The 15,839-nt window shown below is 48.5% G+C and overlaps 1 protein-coding gene across 3 annotated transcripts in view; it reads right to left on the bottom strand.

Annotated features, from left to right (window-relative positions):
• The window catches only part of TTC28 (tetratricopeptide repeat domain 28), a 137,245-nt gene that overhangs the window by 18,108 nt on the left and 103,298 nt on the right, over window positions 1–15,839 (bottom strand). For all 3 annotated transcript variants that reach the window (XM_054173302.1, XM_054173303.1, XM_054173304.1), the window contains 7 exons: window positions 11,817–13,158; window positions 10,926–11,449; window positions 9,403–9,512; window positions 9,022–9,151; window positions 8,375–8,593; window positions 6,187–6,352; window positions 2,733–2,873 (listed from right to left, as the gene is read on the bottom strand). In XM_054173302.1, coding sequence (XP_054029277.1) covers window positions 2,733–2,873; window positions 6,187–6,352; window positions 8,375–8,593; window positions 9,022–9,151; window positions 9,403–9,512; window positions 10,926–11,449; window positions 11,817–13,158 — 2,632 coding nt within the window. The remainder of the gene's footprint in view (window positions 1–2,732; window positions 2,874–6,186; window positions 6,353–8,374; window positions 8,594–9,021; window positions 9,152–9,402; window positions 9,513–10,925; window positions 11,450–11,816; window positions 13,159–15,839) is intronic.

Below are 15,839 nucleotides of genomic sequence, written 5' to 3'. Positions count from 1 at the left end.
TCTTGGCAATAGCCACGTTTTTGCTGCTGAGGGTCCATGTGAATTCTAACCACCTTCATCTGGATTCCTCTAGCTGGATTAACAGAATGAATGAGCTTGCTCTGGAAATCTCCAACAGGCCATAGATCCTGAGCATGCTGACTCTGCTGGGAAAAACAAGCTCCCTGCATCACCAGGGGAGCTGGGAGATAGCAATGGCCTTGGCAGAGGTGAATTCACCTCTCAAGTTACATTGCTCCTTATCTCCCAATTTGCCTTTTATAACTTCTCACCACACTGCACTGCAGAGATTGCCCTCAAGGAAGCTCCCTTGGAGCAGCATCAGGGCTGACTCTGCTCTTGTGCAGCCATATGGAAGGAGGACAAACCATATCACCATGATGGTGGAGAGGCCAAAGAGATGGTGAGAGCGCTACATTCAGGTAGAGGTAGTGATCAAGTCCTCCCTGGAGCAGAAGATGACTACCAGGAAGCAAATCAAATTTTAATGTGGAAACCCAGCAAAAGTTGAAGAGGCCAAACAAGCAGAGAAAACAGGAGCTGCAAAAGACATGAGCAACTGGGACTATCTTGAGGGCTGTATCAGTGGCATCCACAACTTAGCTATTACCCAGTACCAAAAGCACTACAGCATCCCTTCAGTGGTTCTTTCTCCTCCAAAGTACATTTCTTCTCCCAAATTCCTGAAGTTAACTGCCAGCTCCCCACATTTTTGCTGTTCTAAGCAGAACTGCCAAAAAACCATACTCCTCCTTAAAAGCCAGGTGACCTGATGACAGCAGCCAGAAGGAGCCAGTCCCAAACCAAGGGCTTCCTTTCAGTCACCCACTTGTTGCCAGACATCGATGGCTCCATAGTCCCAGCATCTCCAAGGCCTCATCTTCTAACATGGGACCTTACCAGCACGTGCAACTCCTGTGCGTGAGGGAACGTGCACTGGCCCCAAGCCATGCTAACTCCCTTGAGGATCTCCAACATTCAAGCACAAGATGTGAACATGCATTCAGACCCCCCATGAGGAATGCAGGGTCTGCCTTGGCAGTAGGGAAGGCAAGAAAGCTCTTATTCTCAGCTCCAAGCAGACCCAACTTTGCTTTGGCTTCTGCACTGCAGGGGACAAAGAGAACAGATCCAATACCTTCATCTGCTGCTGTGAGCCACAATTTACCACCCTCTGAAGCACAACAGCAGCAGCAATCCAATCAGCATCGACCTACAGCTACATGAACTCAGCAAAACATCTCAGTGGTTCTGGGGATCTGCTTGTTTGATCCAAAACTAGCAAGGAGCACTCATAGTTTATCATTGATGCAGCAGCTTGAACAGATAGGCATGTGGGTTCTGGATAGAAAAGCAGGACAGTTGTTGGTGACAGCAGGCAGCTCCCAGTTTCATGTGGATGCCATTACAGCTCACCAGCTCCACTGACAGCTCACAGCACTGCAGGCTGAGAAAGGCCTGGGGTATCCTGTGCTCACAATCCATGCTAGAGCACAGGTCCAGCCAGAGACCTCAGGTTGCATCATGCAGCCCCCCTCCACAGGGAGAGGGCTAACACTGGAAAAATTCTGTCTTTTCAAATGCTTGCCCTAATCAGCACAGCAATGTAAAAACTGAGATCTCAGCAGGCTGTAAGAGGCAGAAAATGAGTGCAGACTGTGCAACTAGGGCAGCCCTGTAGGCTGGAAACGCAGCACATTCCAGCTAATTAGCACAAGAGTTCAGATCAACAGAAACAAGCCTGTCCTTAACAAGCAGAGAGCTCCAAGCTCCACATCACAGACAGCAGGGGCAAAAGAGAGCTCCCCTGCAATTGTTCTGACAGTCAAGAACAGCTTGGCCAGGAGAAGAGCAAATTCAAACCAGTTGCACCTCAGGACAGCCATCAGCTAATAATGGCTGACAAGTCCTTGCTGGCTTCTCACCTTAAGCTATCAAAGTCATCTAGAGACACAGCAAAGATGCCATCCCCTGCATCTCCCAAACCAAGCTACTGAGTTAAATGAAACAGTCCTGTCTAGTTCTCTGCCTATGCCCAGGGTCCTCCTGCCCACAGAAGGCACATGTCCTGCCTCAGTCCCAATCCTGCCTACTTCTTACTGAAAATTTCTCTTTCCAAAGGAGGAAGCAATAGGAACCTACACCCTCCCCAGGACCTGGCAGGGCTTCTTGGGCCTCGCATCCAACACTTGGAGCCTCTAGAAGAAAACCAGCCCCCAAGAGGCCACCCCTCTGTAGCAGGCCACCAGGCACCTGAAGCTCTCAGGCTGGACACACATGCTGCACACCAGGTGGTAATGGATTTTTAATCCCATCAGGAGGAAGACACAGGGATAAAGATCAGGGAGATGGAAATCCTCACTGCAGGGATAAAGATCAGGGAGATGGAAATCCTCCCTGCACACCAACACAGAAAGAAAGGACAGAAGGGAAAAGCCTGTGAGCCTCTCTGCTCAGAAGAGGAGTGCTGCACAGAACTAACATACAGACCTTGTTCCTAAGAGAGATGCTGAATTTTCTCCATACATCCATGCTGTGAGGAATGAGTGGCTACTGCAACTTGTAAAAGGACAGTATCAGTTTGCTGCTCTGCACCCCCATAACTCAGGACAACAGGGACATCACGAGTACTGGCATTAGCTGCACCCTAAACTTGCAATTCAGAGAGAAGTCCTTCACCAAGAGGCCTCTTTTTGCTTACTGATGCCCACAGTACAGCGCTGTATTCTCACCTGTTCAAGAGGTTGTTCCTGCTGACCATCCTCAGGAAGCCAGTTGGATCAGTCATTGAGTTCAGCTTGTTATTCATCTCCTCAAACTGCTGGTCCATGATATCCCCAGCTTCACTCTCAGTCTCGCTGCTGGCACAGGCTCTGCAGGGAGAACAGCAGGGTGAAGGAGTCACTGATGCAAGACACAGCAACAGCTTTGTGACAAATGCTCAGACAGTTTGAGAGAAAATGTTTTTCAGCTACAACATCAACCAAATGCTACATTCAAATTTCCCTTGGAATGCATCACCACCTCCTGTTAGGCATACAGGCGAGTAACAATCCCATCTCCACTCCTCTTGGGCATTCTCCACACTGATGGAGCTACAGGACTCCCATGCACTGCATGTATGGACTTTTCAAGCTGTAGGTCTGCAGGGAACACCAATGAAGCCCTTAATTTGCCTGGGAACAAGTGTTAATGCACCCTTTCATACCTCCACAGGAACACCTCCAAGCTCTGTATGTTTCCTTCACTGCAAAGCCCAACATAAAAAAGGGAGCTGTGTTGCTGCTCCTGTTACACAAACAGGGAAAGCAGAAAGGGGAAAAAATACTCTGTCAATGCCACTAGGACAGCAGCAAGAACCTCATGCTTTATTTTTCCTGCACATGTGTGTTGTCAGCTTAGTTAGACCAGCTGAAAGGAACCATTCCCAGCAGAAAGTGAAGGCTGCAGTGTGGAACTGAACACCACCACACAGCACAATCCTGATGACAGCATCCCTTCCTCTCCAGGAGCAGGAAAGGGGAAAGCAAAGATGCCTACAGCACTGGGGAAGGCCATGGCACTTCAGTTTGAACCCAAAAGCACAGTACTACAGTGCGCTTAAGCAAGCTGTGAGCTGAGAGATCGAAAGTAATGAGTGCTCTATGTATTTAAACCCCTCTGCTCTTTGCTGGTAGGCAGTGAACAGGTTCCAGGGCCTGCAGATGACAGCTTCTCTTGGGGTCTGGTGAGCTGGAGCACAGTGGCAGTCAGCAGTGCTGTAGGGAAGCGCTAGATGCATGTGGGAAACAAGTTTCAGAGCAGAACATGACATTCACCCACATGGAACAGACAAGATTTGTTTATTTAACTCCCTGCGTGTAATTTTGAAGTGGAGAAAGAGCTTCTGCCTGTGATCATACCACACCAGCCCAATGATCTCAGAGACAAGCATTAAACCCAGAATCCCTAACCAAAACCATACCACTGCCATCACCACAAAGAGAGGAGGAAAGCTGACATCACAGTAAATTAAAAACTCATCCCAGAACCTAAAGACTGAAGAACTCCCTTTGCCAGGAGGAGAATCTGCGGTGACAAATGGTTAACGGAACTGAAAACAGTATCTGCAAATCTCTTACAGGAGACACAACTGCAGATTTCACTTGTGTACATCCATATCTGCAGATAAGATTCAACCATCAACATGTGGAGATAGATGTAACCTTCTGAAGCATGCAATACTGATGCTTTAAGAGAAGGGTAGATGCAATCAATTCATTCTGAGGTTTTCCCCCTGCCCCCATCCTTCTGCCAGTATTCACACCAGAAAAATACAGACACGGCCCACATGCACATACAAGACAGAGGTGGACAAAGTATCAACATCCAGAACACAACTGCAAAACCCAGCAAACAGAAAGGCTGGAGGGAGTAACTTTTGATATTTCCTTTAACAGGAATCACACAACTAATTTCCAAGCAAGACTTGAAACATGTAATTCAGAAGGTGGGAATGAAGGCTACAGAAGCAGAAAACTCAGAACAGACTTTACCTAAGAAGCCAAAAGCCCTAGACACCACCACAGATAGGCCATTTCCTAAATGCACCATTTATATGTTAGCAATAATTTCATGGCTATGATCATTTAGCTAGCTGTGCTTATGTACTTGTAGCTTCTCAGAGCTTTAATGTGAAGGAAGCTATTCCTCTGTGCTTGTCTGTCCCCTTATGTTTCAAGTACTCAGCTGGCTGAGAGACACTTTGCCCTTTCTCAGAGTACTCAGTGGGAACTCCAGACTAACAAGCAGTTTGGTACTGCTCACAGTGGAATGAATAATGCCATCAGCTGTGAAAAACACTTATGTCCCTTCAGAAAGCCACCTTGGCAATCACAAAAGGTGGTGCACCTATTCAGAAGGTACAAATCCAAAATGCATCCAAATGAGACACAACTCTAAGTCCAATGCACTCAGAGGTAGGGGGTCTCTGGAGGTGAGCTAGCTGTCACTACTCCTGCTTTCCAGCTGTCTCAGCACTAGGAGTTAAGCACGGACCCATCTCAGCAGCATGTGTTGTTTACAGCACTCGGCAGACAACAATCCTGCCAAAGCCCTCGCGAGACTGGTCACTAATGTCACAAAATGGGAAGCTGATTGATTTCAGGACAAAGAAAAGGTCTCAAGGTAAGTCCAATCTGATGGCTGACCATAGGCTTACTGTGGCAGATCCACCATTCTGGCTACCAGAAAGGAAAAAGATAATCATTGTGCAGCTATCCCTCAGGAGAGAAATTGAACCTCAGACCCATGCCTTTATCCAGCTTTTAGCTGCAGAACCACATGGATCACTGACACTGCTTCCTGCTTTGGAGACTAGGGCAGTGAAGCAGAGAAGTTTTCCTCTAGATGAATGCTGTCCATCTCAGCTCAGACATTTACAACTACGTAGCAAGGTTCACTTACAACAGCAAGCTGTCACCACATCCTTTACCTTGCATACTCCATTCACAGAGGGCAAATGATGATAGGGACATTCCCCACTCTGCTTCTCAGGTGGAAGCATTCCAAAAAAACCTGCTTGCAAATATCAGCATGGACACTGTACTTGTACTCATCCAATTGATAAATCATGAGGTCATGAGATGGGGCATAAGTAAGGAAAAAAATGTGACTTGTGATAAACCCATAGGAGGAAAAATTACCAGGAAATATAGATGTGGGACCTCTAAGTAATGGACTGGAGGTAAGGTTCCTCTCTCTGCTTAAATTCATCAGATGGATTAATTTGCTGTGAATTATTTACTCAGCTACAGCCACAAGGGAACATAGTTGGAAGGGAGTAGAATTCCTATGGTACTTCCAGTTTTTCATTAAGTAAACCCTTGAAAGGAAATTAATTACACTGGAAACTCTAAGTAGGATGGAATCTGCCCATACACAGCCAGACATAGCACCTGCCTCCTCATCCAGCCTGTGGCTTCATTACCCAGCCCATGGGTTCAGAACACGTTTGCATGTGCAGATACAGTTACTTGGCAGAAAACTAGCCAGGGATACAAAAATTAAGCCTTTTATTTTGTTGTTGCTGCCATGAAAATTTGCCCCTGCTCTGACTGCCAGTTCTCAGACTAGCTCACCCCAGACTGCTGTAAATCGTTTCCAGGTGGGAGAGCAGGGTGCAGGGGGTCTGACCCCGCAGCTTACCGGGTGTAGTAGGAGTCCACCCCCAGCGCCTCGCGCACGCTGGCGATGAACTGCTCCAGCGCCGAGTTGGTCATCGTCTGCAGGCTCGCGCTGCTGGCTTCCTGGAAGTCCCCAGCGTTTTCCGTCAGGCTGTCACCCAGATAATGCTCATGGAACTTCAGAATTCCTGCAAGGCACCAGAACCACGAGGTTACTTCTGCAAAGCAGGAAGAGGGCTGCCAGCAACCGCCTAGGAAGTGGCAGAGCCCCAAGCATTTGGCATTTCCAGCACAACTGGGGCAAAGCAATCCGTGCCATGTCTCCACGGGGCTTTTCCAGCATTATTACAGCCTTGCTTTTAAAATCTGCATTTGTACTTTGCAGATGATGGCTCAGGGCTACAAAGGCAGAGCAGTGCTTTTATGAGCTGCTCAGGCTGCATTTGCTATTTGCACCCTTCTCATATAAATTATAAAAGAGATTTTTCATCCAAGCACCTACCAGAGTAATTCACATTTCAATAGATGTGCACCAAAAATACCTATTAGCAGCCTCTGATCAGGTAAGTTGAACACACAAGGCTCAAATGCTGAGAAGGAGTGTTATTACTAGAGCAGAACTTCCTCACATCGCACAAGGAGTTTTCATTCCACTCATATGCATGAAAATACATTATACAGCAAGAAAGAAAAAGATGGATTAATGCACAGTTAAGTATTAAAAGCCAGCATTTCACAATGGCTAAACCAGATAAAGGACACTCGCTGGTTTGTGAAGAATTCAACTACTGCCATAGATAAAACCTTCCTCCACTCAGACCATCATATCCTTCCCCATTTAATTAATTCTACAGCCTGTGATCAACGGCAAAAGGCTGCCCTGGGTGCCCTGTTTGCCTTGACAGCATAAATTATTAAACCAGTTAAGAAGAGTGGAGGAATAAAAATTACAGCAACTCCCGTCTGCAGCAACAGCAGCCAACAGAGCCAGCAAAGAGGCTCTCAGTGGGGTAAAAAGGATCTTGGCCTGCCACTGAAGCGGCTCCCTCCACCAGCACTGAATAAACAAGAAGAGGTGACCATGGCTGGGCTGGAATCACTACTGAAGAGCTCCCAGCAAAGCTGCTCAGGTGGAATACTTGAAGCACAACAGACCCTCTCCTTCCCAATACCTGACAGGGTCTTAAAGGAGGCAGTCACAAACCCACGTACCTGAGCAGTGATTTCCTGCAAGACCCAGTCTGAGCGAGGAGGAAACTGGCCATGAAGCCTAGTGGCAAACCATATAATTTTCTAAGCTCAGCTTGCTGCTAATACTACAGGATTACTGGCTAACTAGTTAATTGTGCTAATTACAGGCCTGAAGAGCCAGCTAGTGACTGAGCTGCAGAGCAGGACAACACCATCTTACATTCACACATGCTACATGGTAAAACATCCCCCGAAAGCCCATCTTCCAATCACTGTCATCCCATCTGAGGTCAGGCACATGTGAATGTTTGCTTCCCTTCCCAAAGCACTTTTGGTGCAGTCTAAATAGTGCTTCTTATCTCTTTAGCTTTGTCATGGTGAAGGGCTGCAATTATTAAATTATATCCAGAAAGAACTCATGAAAATCTGCAGTCATCGTTTTATTAGATAATGAACAACAGCTGCCTGCAAAAAGCAATCCTCTTCAAATTAATCCTCCTTGCTCCTCTGTGATAAGTGTTTCCACATTCATGAAAGGAGAATTCAGAGGATCAGGCAGTTCAATGGCATATCAGGGAGTGGGGACGCCCTTCTGTTTTCTGCAATCCACTTCAGTGAATAAATGTCAAAAGCTTTTGGAGGGATAAAGCACAGAAATATAATTAAAGTAGGGATTCTTATGCACAGAAGATTGTCACAAAGCCAACATACTTGGAATCTCATTACTGCTCTGCCCTGTGGGAAATACATACAGGCTGGAGGTTGAAAAATGGAAATATTAAACACGTGAAACATTTCCATCTCCAGGTGAACATCAAAGGCCTGAATAAGCACTTCTGTGTCATTTTGCTGTGGCTGTGCCACAGTCTTCAGTCTATTCAGCTTTAAGGTACTAGATGGAAAGGATTCCCTTTTGTGCATTCACTCTGGTCCCAGATTCATTCCTAGCTACCCTAATGGCTGCAGTTCTCCTTTTGCAAGGCATGTTCACAGGTTCTCATCTCCAAAAAGAACCTCACCTGCCCCAGGAGCCAGCAGCCAACTGTACAGATAACCTGCAGCCAGTGAGTAGTAGAGAACAAGTCCTCTCTGGCCATTCACAGTCTCCAGGACCTGGTCAATGGTAACTGGAGAATAGGGATCAGAGTCCTGCTGCCCAGTCTGACGTTCCACGAGCAGATCAGCAAATGCCCTCGTTCGTCCTCTCTCTGCTACTGCCAATGCTTCATCATGGTGACCTGGAAAGACAAAGCCATCACTCAGACCTGGCAGCCACGTGCTCTGCAGCACAATGTGCAGGAACAGGGACAGCTGCTATTCCAACCCCAACGAAAACCTGGAGAAGCAGGGTCACAGCACTTATTTCTGGAAAGAGTATTCTGTGCTGGAATAGTCCCACAGATCATCTTGGCTGCAAGTAAGAACACAATGCATTGAAGAATGAGCCACAGAGAGGCAAATGAATGGAGGAGACAAGAAAGAAGATACAAAGGTGCCTGACACCCAAAGCAGGACACCCTTATTTCTGTCCTGGCAAAGAAATGCTCAGCTGTGTCAGACAGATGAGGAGTAAAGGATGTATCGTGAACTGCCTGCCCCCTTCAACTTCAGCTGAACTCTTGGCATGAGCTTGGAGTTCAGGTCATTGTATGATGGCATCTCTTACCGAGACTGACAAGTACTCGCTGCAGGGCCTGGTAGGAAGATGTCTGAAGGTCAAAGAGAGACAGCTTGTAGTCTGTGCTCAGCTGCACCTCGTGTCGGATGGTTTCAAACAGTGCTGAGGCCCGGTACAGCTGGGATGGAAAACAGCCACAGTGACTTCCTTATAGACACAGCACAAAGCACTAGCTGGGAAAGCAGGAGGGCCCAGGGCAAGCATACTCTAAGGCAGCATCCCTAGCAGAGGATTGATGATTTCTGACGGAGCAGAAGGTACATGGGCCTGAGTCAGCTCAGTGCATCACACCCCTCCCTAGGATGCACCAGCCATTTCCCTCCCCTGGGGAGAAAAGTGACCCAAAAGGCATAGGGCAGTCCACAGTACCTGGTGCTGAGACTCCTCCAGGTTCCCACTTGCCCAGAGGGAGAGGCCAAGGCCATGGCGGATTTTGGCTTCATCTTCTCTGCGTCCCAGCTGCTCTGCCAGCCTCAGTCCTGGAAAGGAATCAGGGTGAGAGGGGAGCAGGTAGCCCAGCAAGCACTCCTGCCTCCACAGTACTGAGTGTGCTGTGGCATCAGCACAAGAGGTGCCTCAGCAGGACAGACATTGCCATGGACCCAGCCCTCCCTACCTGAACTGACTCCTGCAGTCCCCCAAGACCCATTCACTAAGCCTCCACCAGGAACTACAACTTTTAAACCTTAAAAGCCACACAAACAAACAAAATCACACTGAGCTGCCAAACAGCCAGAACAGGCACCTCTATCAACTCTCCCCAGCCTCCTGGCAGGCTCAGGTACTGGTGTATGAACTGAGCCAGAGCAGAGGGCAGGGTCCTGGCATGAATGACCCGGAGCTCATTTCACTTCCAGCAGCACCTCCTGTGGTGTCCCTCCTTCCACCACACTCCAAACCCCCTGCTTCAGTGGGCCCTGCTGACAACACAAACATCTCTCTGAAGTACCTCAGGTTTCTCATGGACTGGGGAGCAGGGGCCCTGGCCACGATCATGCAGCTCAGCAGCAGCTAGCATTTGCAGGCTTTTCAGGAATTCCATGTCACACCAGGAGAAGGAGCTGTATTTAATTTCTCCTCTTCCAACTTAATTGAATTCCCTCAGCATACTGGAATCCTGCCAAGGTCAGTTTCAGGAAAAACTAACTGACATAATTAATCCTTCAGCTTCCAGCCTCATACACTCCAGCTATGCTGCTCATCTCCTCCATCAGAGAGCTGTGACCACCTTGAACAGATGCTGCTTGCATGCTGGAAATCCTTGCAACAGTGCAACTCACAAGCCAGTGCTGGACCCAGTGCTTAGCAGTGGCAGATGGCTTCTGGATACCAAGGGCTGAACCTCCCTCACCTTCCTAACAAACACAACTTGCTTTCACTCACAGCTTAGAGGACATTCACCCTTGAATGCAGAGGGAAAAAACAGGTGGCTATCAGGAAGGCAAACATCAGTTTGAAACCTGCTCTCAGGATCAGAGAGATCCATCATGACCTGATGTGGTTTTCCCAGAGCCAGTTCCTGGTATGCAATGCTACTTACAGAGAAGGCTTACATCCTCTAAGTTCAGGCACAAACTCTGAGCTCAGGATCAAAGCTGGCTGAGGTGCCTCCAAGAAGGCACAGATCCTGCTCTGCAATGCTTTCTCTGCAGGACATCAGAAAGGCTCTGTCTGACCTGGTCTGCTGACCATAACAGCCTGACTTGGCCAGTGACTCACAGACACTCAACAATGGCTATGGATATCTGCAAGCACATTTGCACCAAAGACCACTGCCAAACATCCTCTGAGCACCACGCTCATGGTACCTCGCTGCTCTCTATGTCTTCAGGCCTCCCTCCTACCTCCCACACCTACCATTACATGCTGTGTTGCATAATTCAGCCTCTCACCTTCCTGCAGGTACATCACAGCCTGAGAGTAGTTCTGCAAAGCGTGATGAGTCCTCCCCAGGCTGCTGTAGGACATGGTTTTGGCTACAAGGTCATTCATCTGTGCTGCAATGCTGAGGTGCTGCTCCTGATACACCACTGCCCTCTCATAGGTGCCCAAGGACTCATAGGTCAGGCCCAGGTTCCCGTAGGCCCGGCCTTGGCAAGTGGGATTGTTGGTCTCCTCAGCAATCTGCAGGTCCAGCTGGTGATACTGCAGGGCTGTGTCATACTCCCCCATCTGCTGGTAGACCCCACCGAGGCCACAGGCAGCGTCGCTCTCCAGAGCTCGGTCCTTCATCTCTCGAGCGATGTTCAGCTGGCGCTCCAGGCAAGAAATGGCCTGTTCGTAGTTGCCCAGCTGGCTGTGCAGGCTGCCCAGCTCCCCATAGGCCTGGGCTTTGTTAAATGCCTCCCCCAGCTCATGTGCCACCACAAGCCTCTTCTCGAAGCACACCAGAGCCTGCTGCAAACTTCCCATAGCCCTAACAAGGGAGGAAAACAACAGCATTTATTTTGCCAGTATTTTCTTGGAAGGAGATGATTTGTCATTTCCTCTAGAGGCCAGCTCAAGCCTTTCAGGCAGAGACAAACACTTCCCCCAGGAGCCATCCCTGCCTCCTTTGAATTAACCTCTTTCTACCACCCTACAAACCTCTCTTTCTCTCAGGCCAGAGCAGCATCAGCTCCATTATTGGAGCAGGCAGCTCAGTTCCCCCACACCCAGAGGGCTCTGTTACTCGCCTCTACACCAGGTCCCCGTGCACAGCAGCCAAACACCCCACACAACATCTCCCACCCACACTTGTACTGTGCTGTCTGCCACGAGAACACACCCACAGTGCTCCTTACCTGTGCCCGTTGCCCAAGCCCCGGTAGGCCTTTGCCTGGTCTTGCATACGGTTCAAGCTCTGAGCCACAGACAGGTACTGTTCATAATACTTTATAGCTTCCTCAAAATCTCCCAGAGCCTCATAACAATCTCCCAGGTTCCCATATGCTCGGCCCCGATCTAACACAGATTCATTTCCACTGAGCTGCTGCAGCATGGCCAGCTGCTGTTCGAAATAGCCAATAGCTTCCTCCATGACATTCATGTTCATCTTGGTAATGCCCATGTTACCATAGACTTGGGCTTCTATGCTGGGGTCCTTCAACTTCTGCCCAAGCTCCAGCTGCTCTTCATAACACTTGAAAGCCATGGTGTACTTCCCAAGTGACATATACACTGCGGCAAGGTGACCATGTGCTCTGCATTCACCCGGCATTTCTCCCAGCTCCTGGTACACCTCCAGCTCCTGCGTGTGGTAACCTAAAGCCTTGTCACACTTCTGGATCATTCTGTATGCAGAGCCCAAGGCTGCATAGGCACTGGCTTCCAGTCTCCTGTCTTTAACATGATGGGCCAAGCTCAGTTGCTGCTCATAAAATTTTATTGCACCATTTACGTCTTTTTTACAGACAAAAATATCCCCCAAGTTTCCCAGAGCTCGAAATTTGGCCTGGGAATTGTTCAGAGATTGGGCCAGTGACAACAAGTACTTTTGACACTCCTCTGCTTTGCTGAAGTCCATCAAGGCTTTGAAGGCCAAGCCCAGGTTGCAGTAGGCTTTGGCTTGGCTCAGCTTGTCGTGAAGATCCTTTGCTAAGGCAAGATCCTGCTCGTAGTACTTGACAGCTTCCTCATAGTTCCCAAGGCAGTAGTGGGCATAGCCAAGGTTATGGCAAACTTTCCCCTCCCCTTCCATGTCCTGCAGCTCTGGTGACAGGCGTAGGTACTGCTCGTAGTAGGGGGCCGCCTGCACGTACTCTCCCCGCGAGCAGTGGAAGTTGCCCAGGTTGCTGAGGGCCCGCGCTTCGCTCTGGATGTCCCGCAGCTCACGGGCGATGTTGAGATGGTTCTGGTAGTGCTGCAGGGCACGGTCGTGGGCACCCAGCGCCTGGTAGGCCACCGCCAAGTTCCCATGCGTGGACGCCTGGGAGGCACGGTCATTGACTTCCATAGAGATCTGCAGCTCCTGCCGATGGTACTTGACAGCCTGGTCGTACATGCCCAGGGCGTTGTAAGCGTTGCCCATGTTGCCATAGGCCCGGCCCTGGGCCGCGTAGTCGCTCAGCTCCTGGGCTATGGACAGATGTGTCTTGTGCAGGCGCAGCGCGGTGTCATAGTCGCCCTTCATCTGGTGAATGATTCCTGAAAAGCAGCAGAAATGGGCTCAATGAAAACAGCCCTCTGTGCCAACCCTTCTGCACCACCTTGCCATGCCAGGACTTCCCTGCAGCCCTGTCCCTTCCCTGCAGTATGCCAGCATGGCACAGCTCTTCTCAGAGGAACTGTTTCCTTGCCCCTAACAGGCAAGGCCCAGAGAAGGGTTTGTATTACACACGACACACACAGCCACCACAACTGGACACTTGCACCTTATTAAATGCACATTTTCTATTCATTTTGTTTATTATTTTTTTCCCCATCAGTGCTGCCTGATGACTACAGAGCTCATACTCCACAAACTGAGTGAGAAAGCATTTGCTTTTCTATTTCAGCCAAATAATCTTGTACCTGCTATGAGACGTGGGAATCTGCTAATATTACAACTTATTCTTCAATTAAACTGAGCTAATAATGCAGCTCCTTTGCAAACACACATGAACAGCCCTGGAGATCTAGGAGCCACTGCAGTAGGCTCTGCAAACACAAATCCTGCAGAGCTACAACAGTCACTTGATACCTGAAGACCACTTTAGGCCCTTCCCTGCCCATAAAGGAAAACAGTTTCTTGTTTCCATCCATATCCATGCCCAGAAACACATGCTGGGGGGAAAGAGAGGTAGTGGGTCAGCTGCCTTCCCCAGTCACCATCAAGAGCAGTGTGCTATGATCAGGCCCTAGCACATCTGCATCTTCATGGTTTCTACTTCAAAAGAGAAATTTGATGACTGAGGTTTTCCAAGTCAGCCTGGAACAGGGGGCTGACGTTTGCTTTCCCAAGGCAATTTGGACCTCACAGACACTATTTATTTATTTATTTGTTTTAAGATTTCTGTAGGACTGAAACCCCAAGTTCCATTAGGTCAGCATGAAAGAGTCTGATTTGCTTGGATAGAAGCGTAAGTAGCCCAGCCCTGCTCGTGTTCGCACTGACTCAGGCTTCAGGAGATGGCAATTTGGATGACAAGTATTTCCTCAGCTCCCATAGGCCTGCAGCTCTCATTGATCAGTGCTAGCTCTTCCATCTCTGGCTGAGACATACTGATGTCTCCTTCGGTATGACGAGGGAAGGCAGTGGCAGCCAGGATGGGATGAACCAAGGTACGTGACCCCACAAATATTTTGGCCCTCCATCTCCTCTCTGGAGACAGGGCCCATGCTAGGACTCAGCAGACGGCCACACTGCTGCACCACAGCTCATGAAGAAGGTTTCTGCAGAACACACACAAAGTAACTACAAGGGGGTGGAACTGGGCTGCACACAAAGCTATGTAACTTGGAACATGCCAAAAACAGTCACTGTGAAAAGTGTCCCACTGAGCAGAATCTAGAAAAGGATGGAATTAGCTAAATCATTCCCCTGGAAACAGCAAGAGGTTTCTGAGCTGGAAGCAGGCAGAATCAGTGCTGCTCAAGGATCCTGTACTCCTGTAGCGTGCAGACAGGATGCCACAGCTCAGCCTCAAAGTGCAAGCACCCTGAAGAAACTCCACTGTGAAGAACAAGAAAAGTCAGTGCACCGTGGTCACCATTAAAATGCCACTGACAACTCAGAATACTGTGGACAACTGTCCACAGAAGCAGTGGATGAAAGATTAAGATGCTACTGAGAAGTCCTATGCTAACTGTAACTACCCCTCTCCCTCAACACATAGGAAGTCACAATGGAGGAAGAGTGTTGGGGATGCTGACCCAACCCAGACTCCCTCTCACTGCCACTTCATATTATACTTGAGGATAAATAAGAGAAGGAGTATCTGAGGATGGAGATAATAGGAAATCCTGCCCCAAAATATCAACCTCTCCTGTCCCACATGAAGGAAAAGAAGTGGGAGAGAGAGATGGCAAGTCAGACACAGAGCATGGCTTTGAAGGCAAATGGCAGCCAGAAAAATTCATACTAGAGATTAGGACAACAGGTTACTTAAACAGCTAGTGCTGCTACTCCTTGGTTGGAGTTTCACTCTGGATACTATGTCTATCAAAAAGAAAAATCCCAGAATTTAGTCTAAAAATTTAATGTTGTTCTTGGAAAAAAGGAACCTGGTAAGAGATCCCACAAGGCACCTCCTGGTATGCTTCCCCCATTTGCCCAGAGCAATCACAAAGGATGGTCCCAGGAAGGAAAGGGTCTGACTCAGACTCCAAAATCATCACCTACCAAATATACTCTGTGTGCATTCCTCAAAACAAAAATGAGGTTTGTAGATGAATGGGAGATGAAACCTTCACAGATTTAAATGTTTTAGTCAGCCTCTTTACTGCCAACAAAGGAGAAAAACAGTGAGAAAATGTTTACCAGGAGATACCCAGGGCAAATCCAAGTAGCGTAACAGAGAACAAAGCTGTGCTCTCCTCACCCATGGAGTCTTCTATCACATTAGATTGCTCGAGTTGTCACCCATCTGTTGTGGCACTTAGGGAAGAAGGATCCAGAAACACACTGTCACTTCAGAACATCAGCATTCCGACTCATTCTAACAACTATAATTTTTGACTTCAAAGTAAAAGAGAATCTTCTGGTCTGGCAGCTAGGCTACATTCTGGAACAGCACACAAGGATACAGCAGAACAGACTCAAGAACCCAGCAGACATGAGGGGAGACAGCCACAGACAGCCTTTACTGCCTTACACAGTGTAAAGCACCAAAAATGGCACAGATTCC

Source organism: Dryobates pubescens, chromosome 25 (genome assembly GCF_014839835.1).
Source record: "Dryobates pubescens isolate bDryPub1 chromosome 25, bDryPub1.pri, whole genome shotgun sequence".
Taxonomy (NCBI): Eukaryota; Metazoa; Chordata; class Aves; order Piciformes; family Picidae; genus Dryobates; species Dryobates pubescens.
The sequence above is the reverse complement of the archived record's forward strand: the minus strand, read 5'-3'. Positions and strand labels throughout refer to the sequence as shown.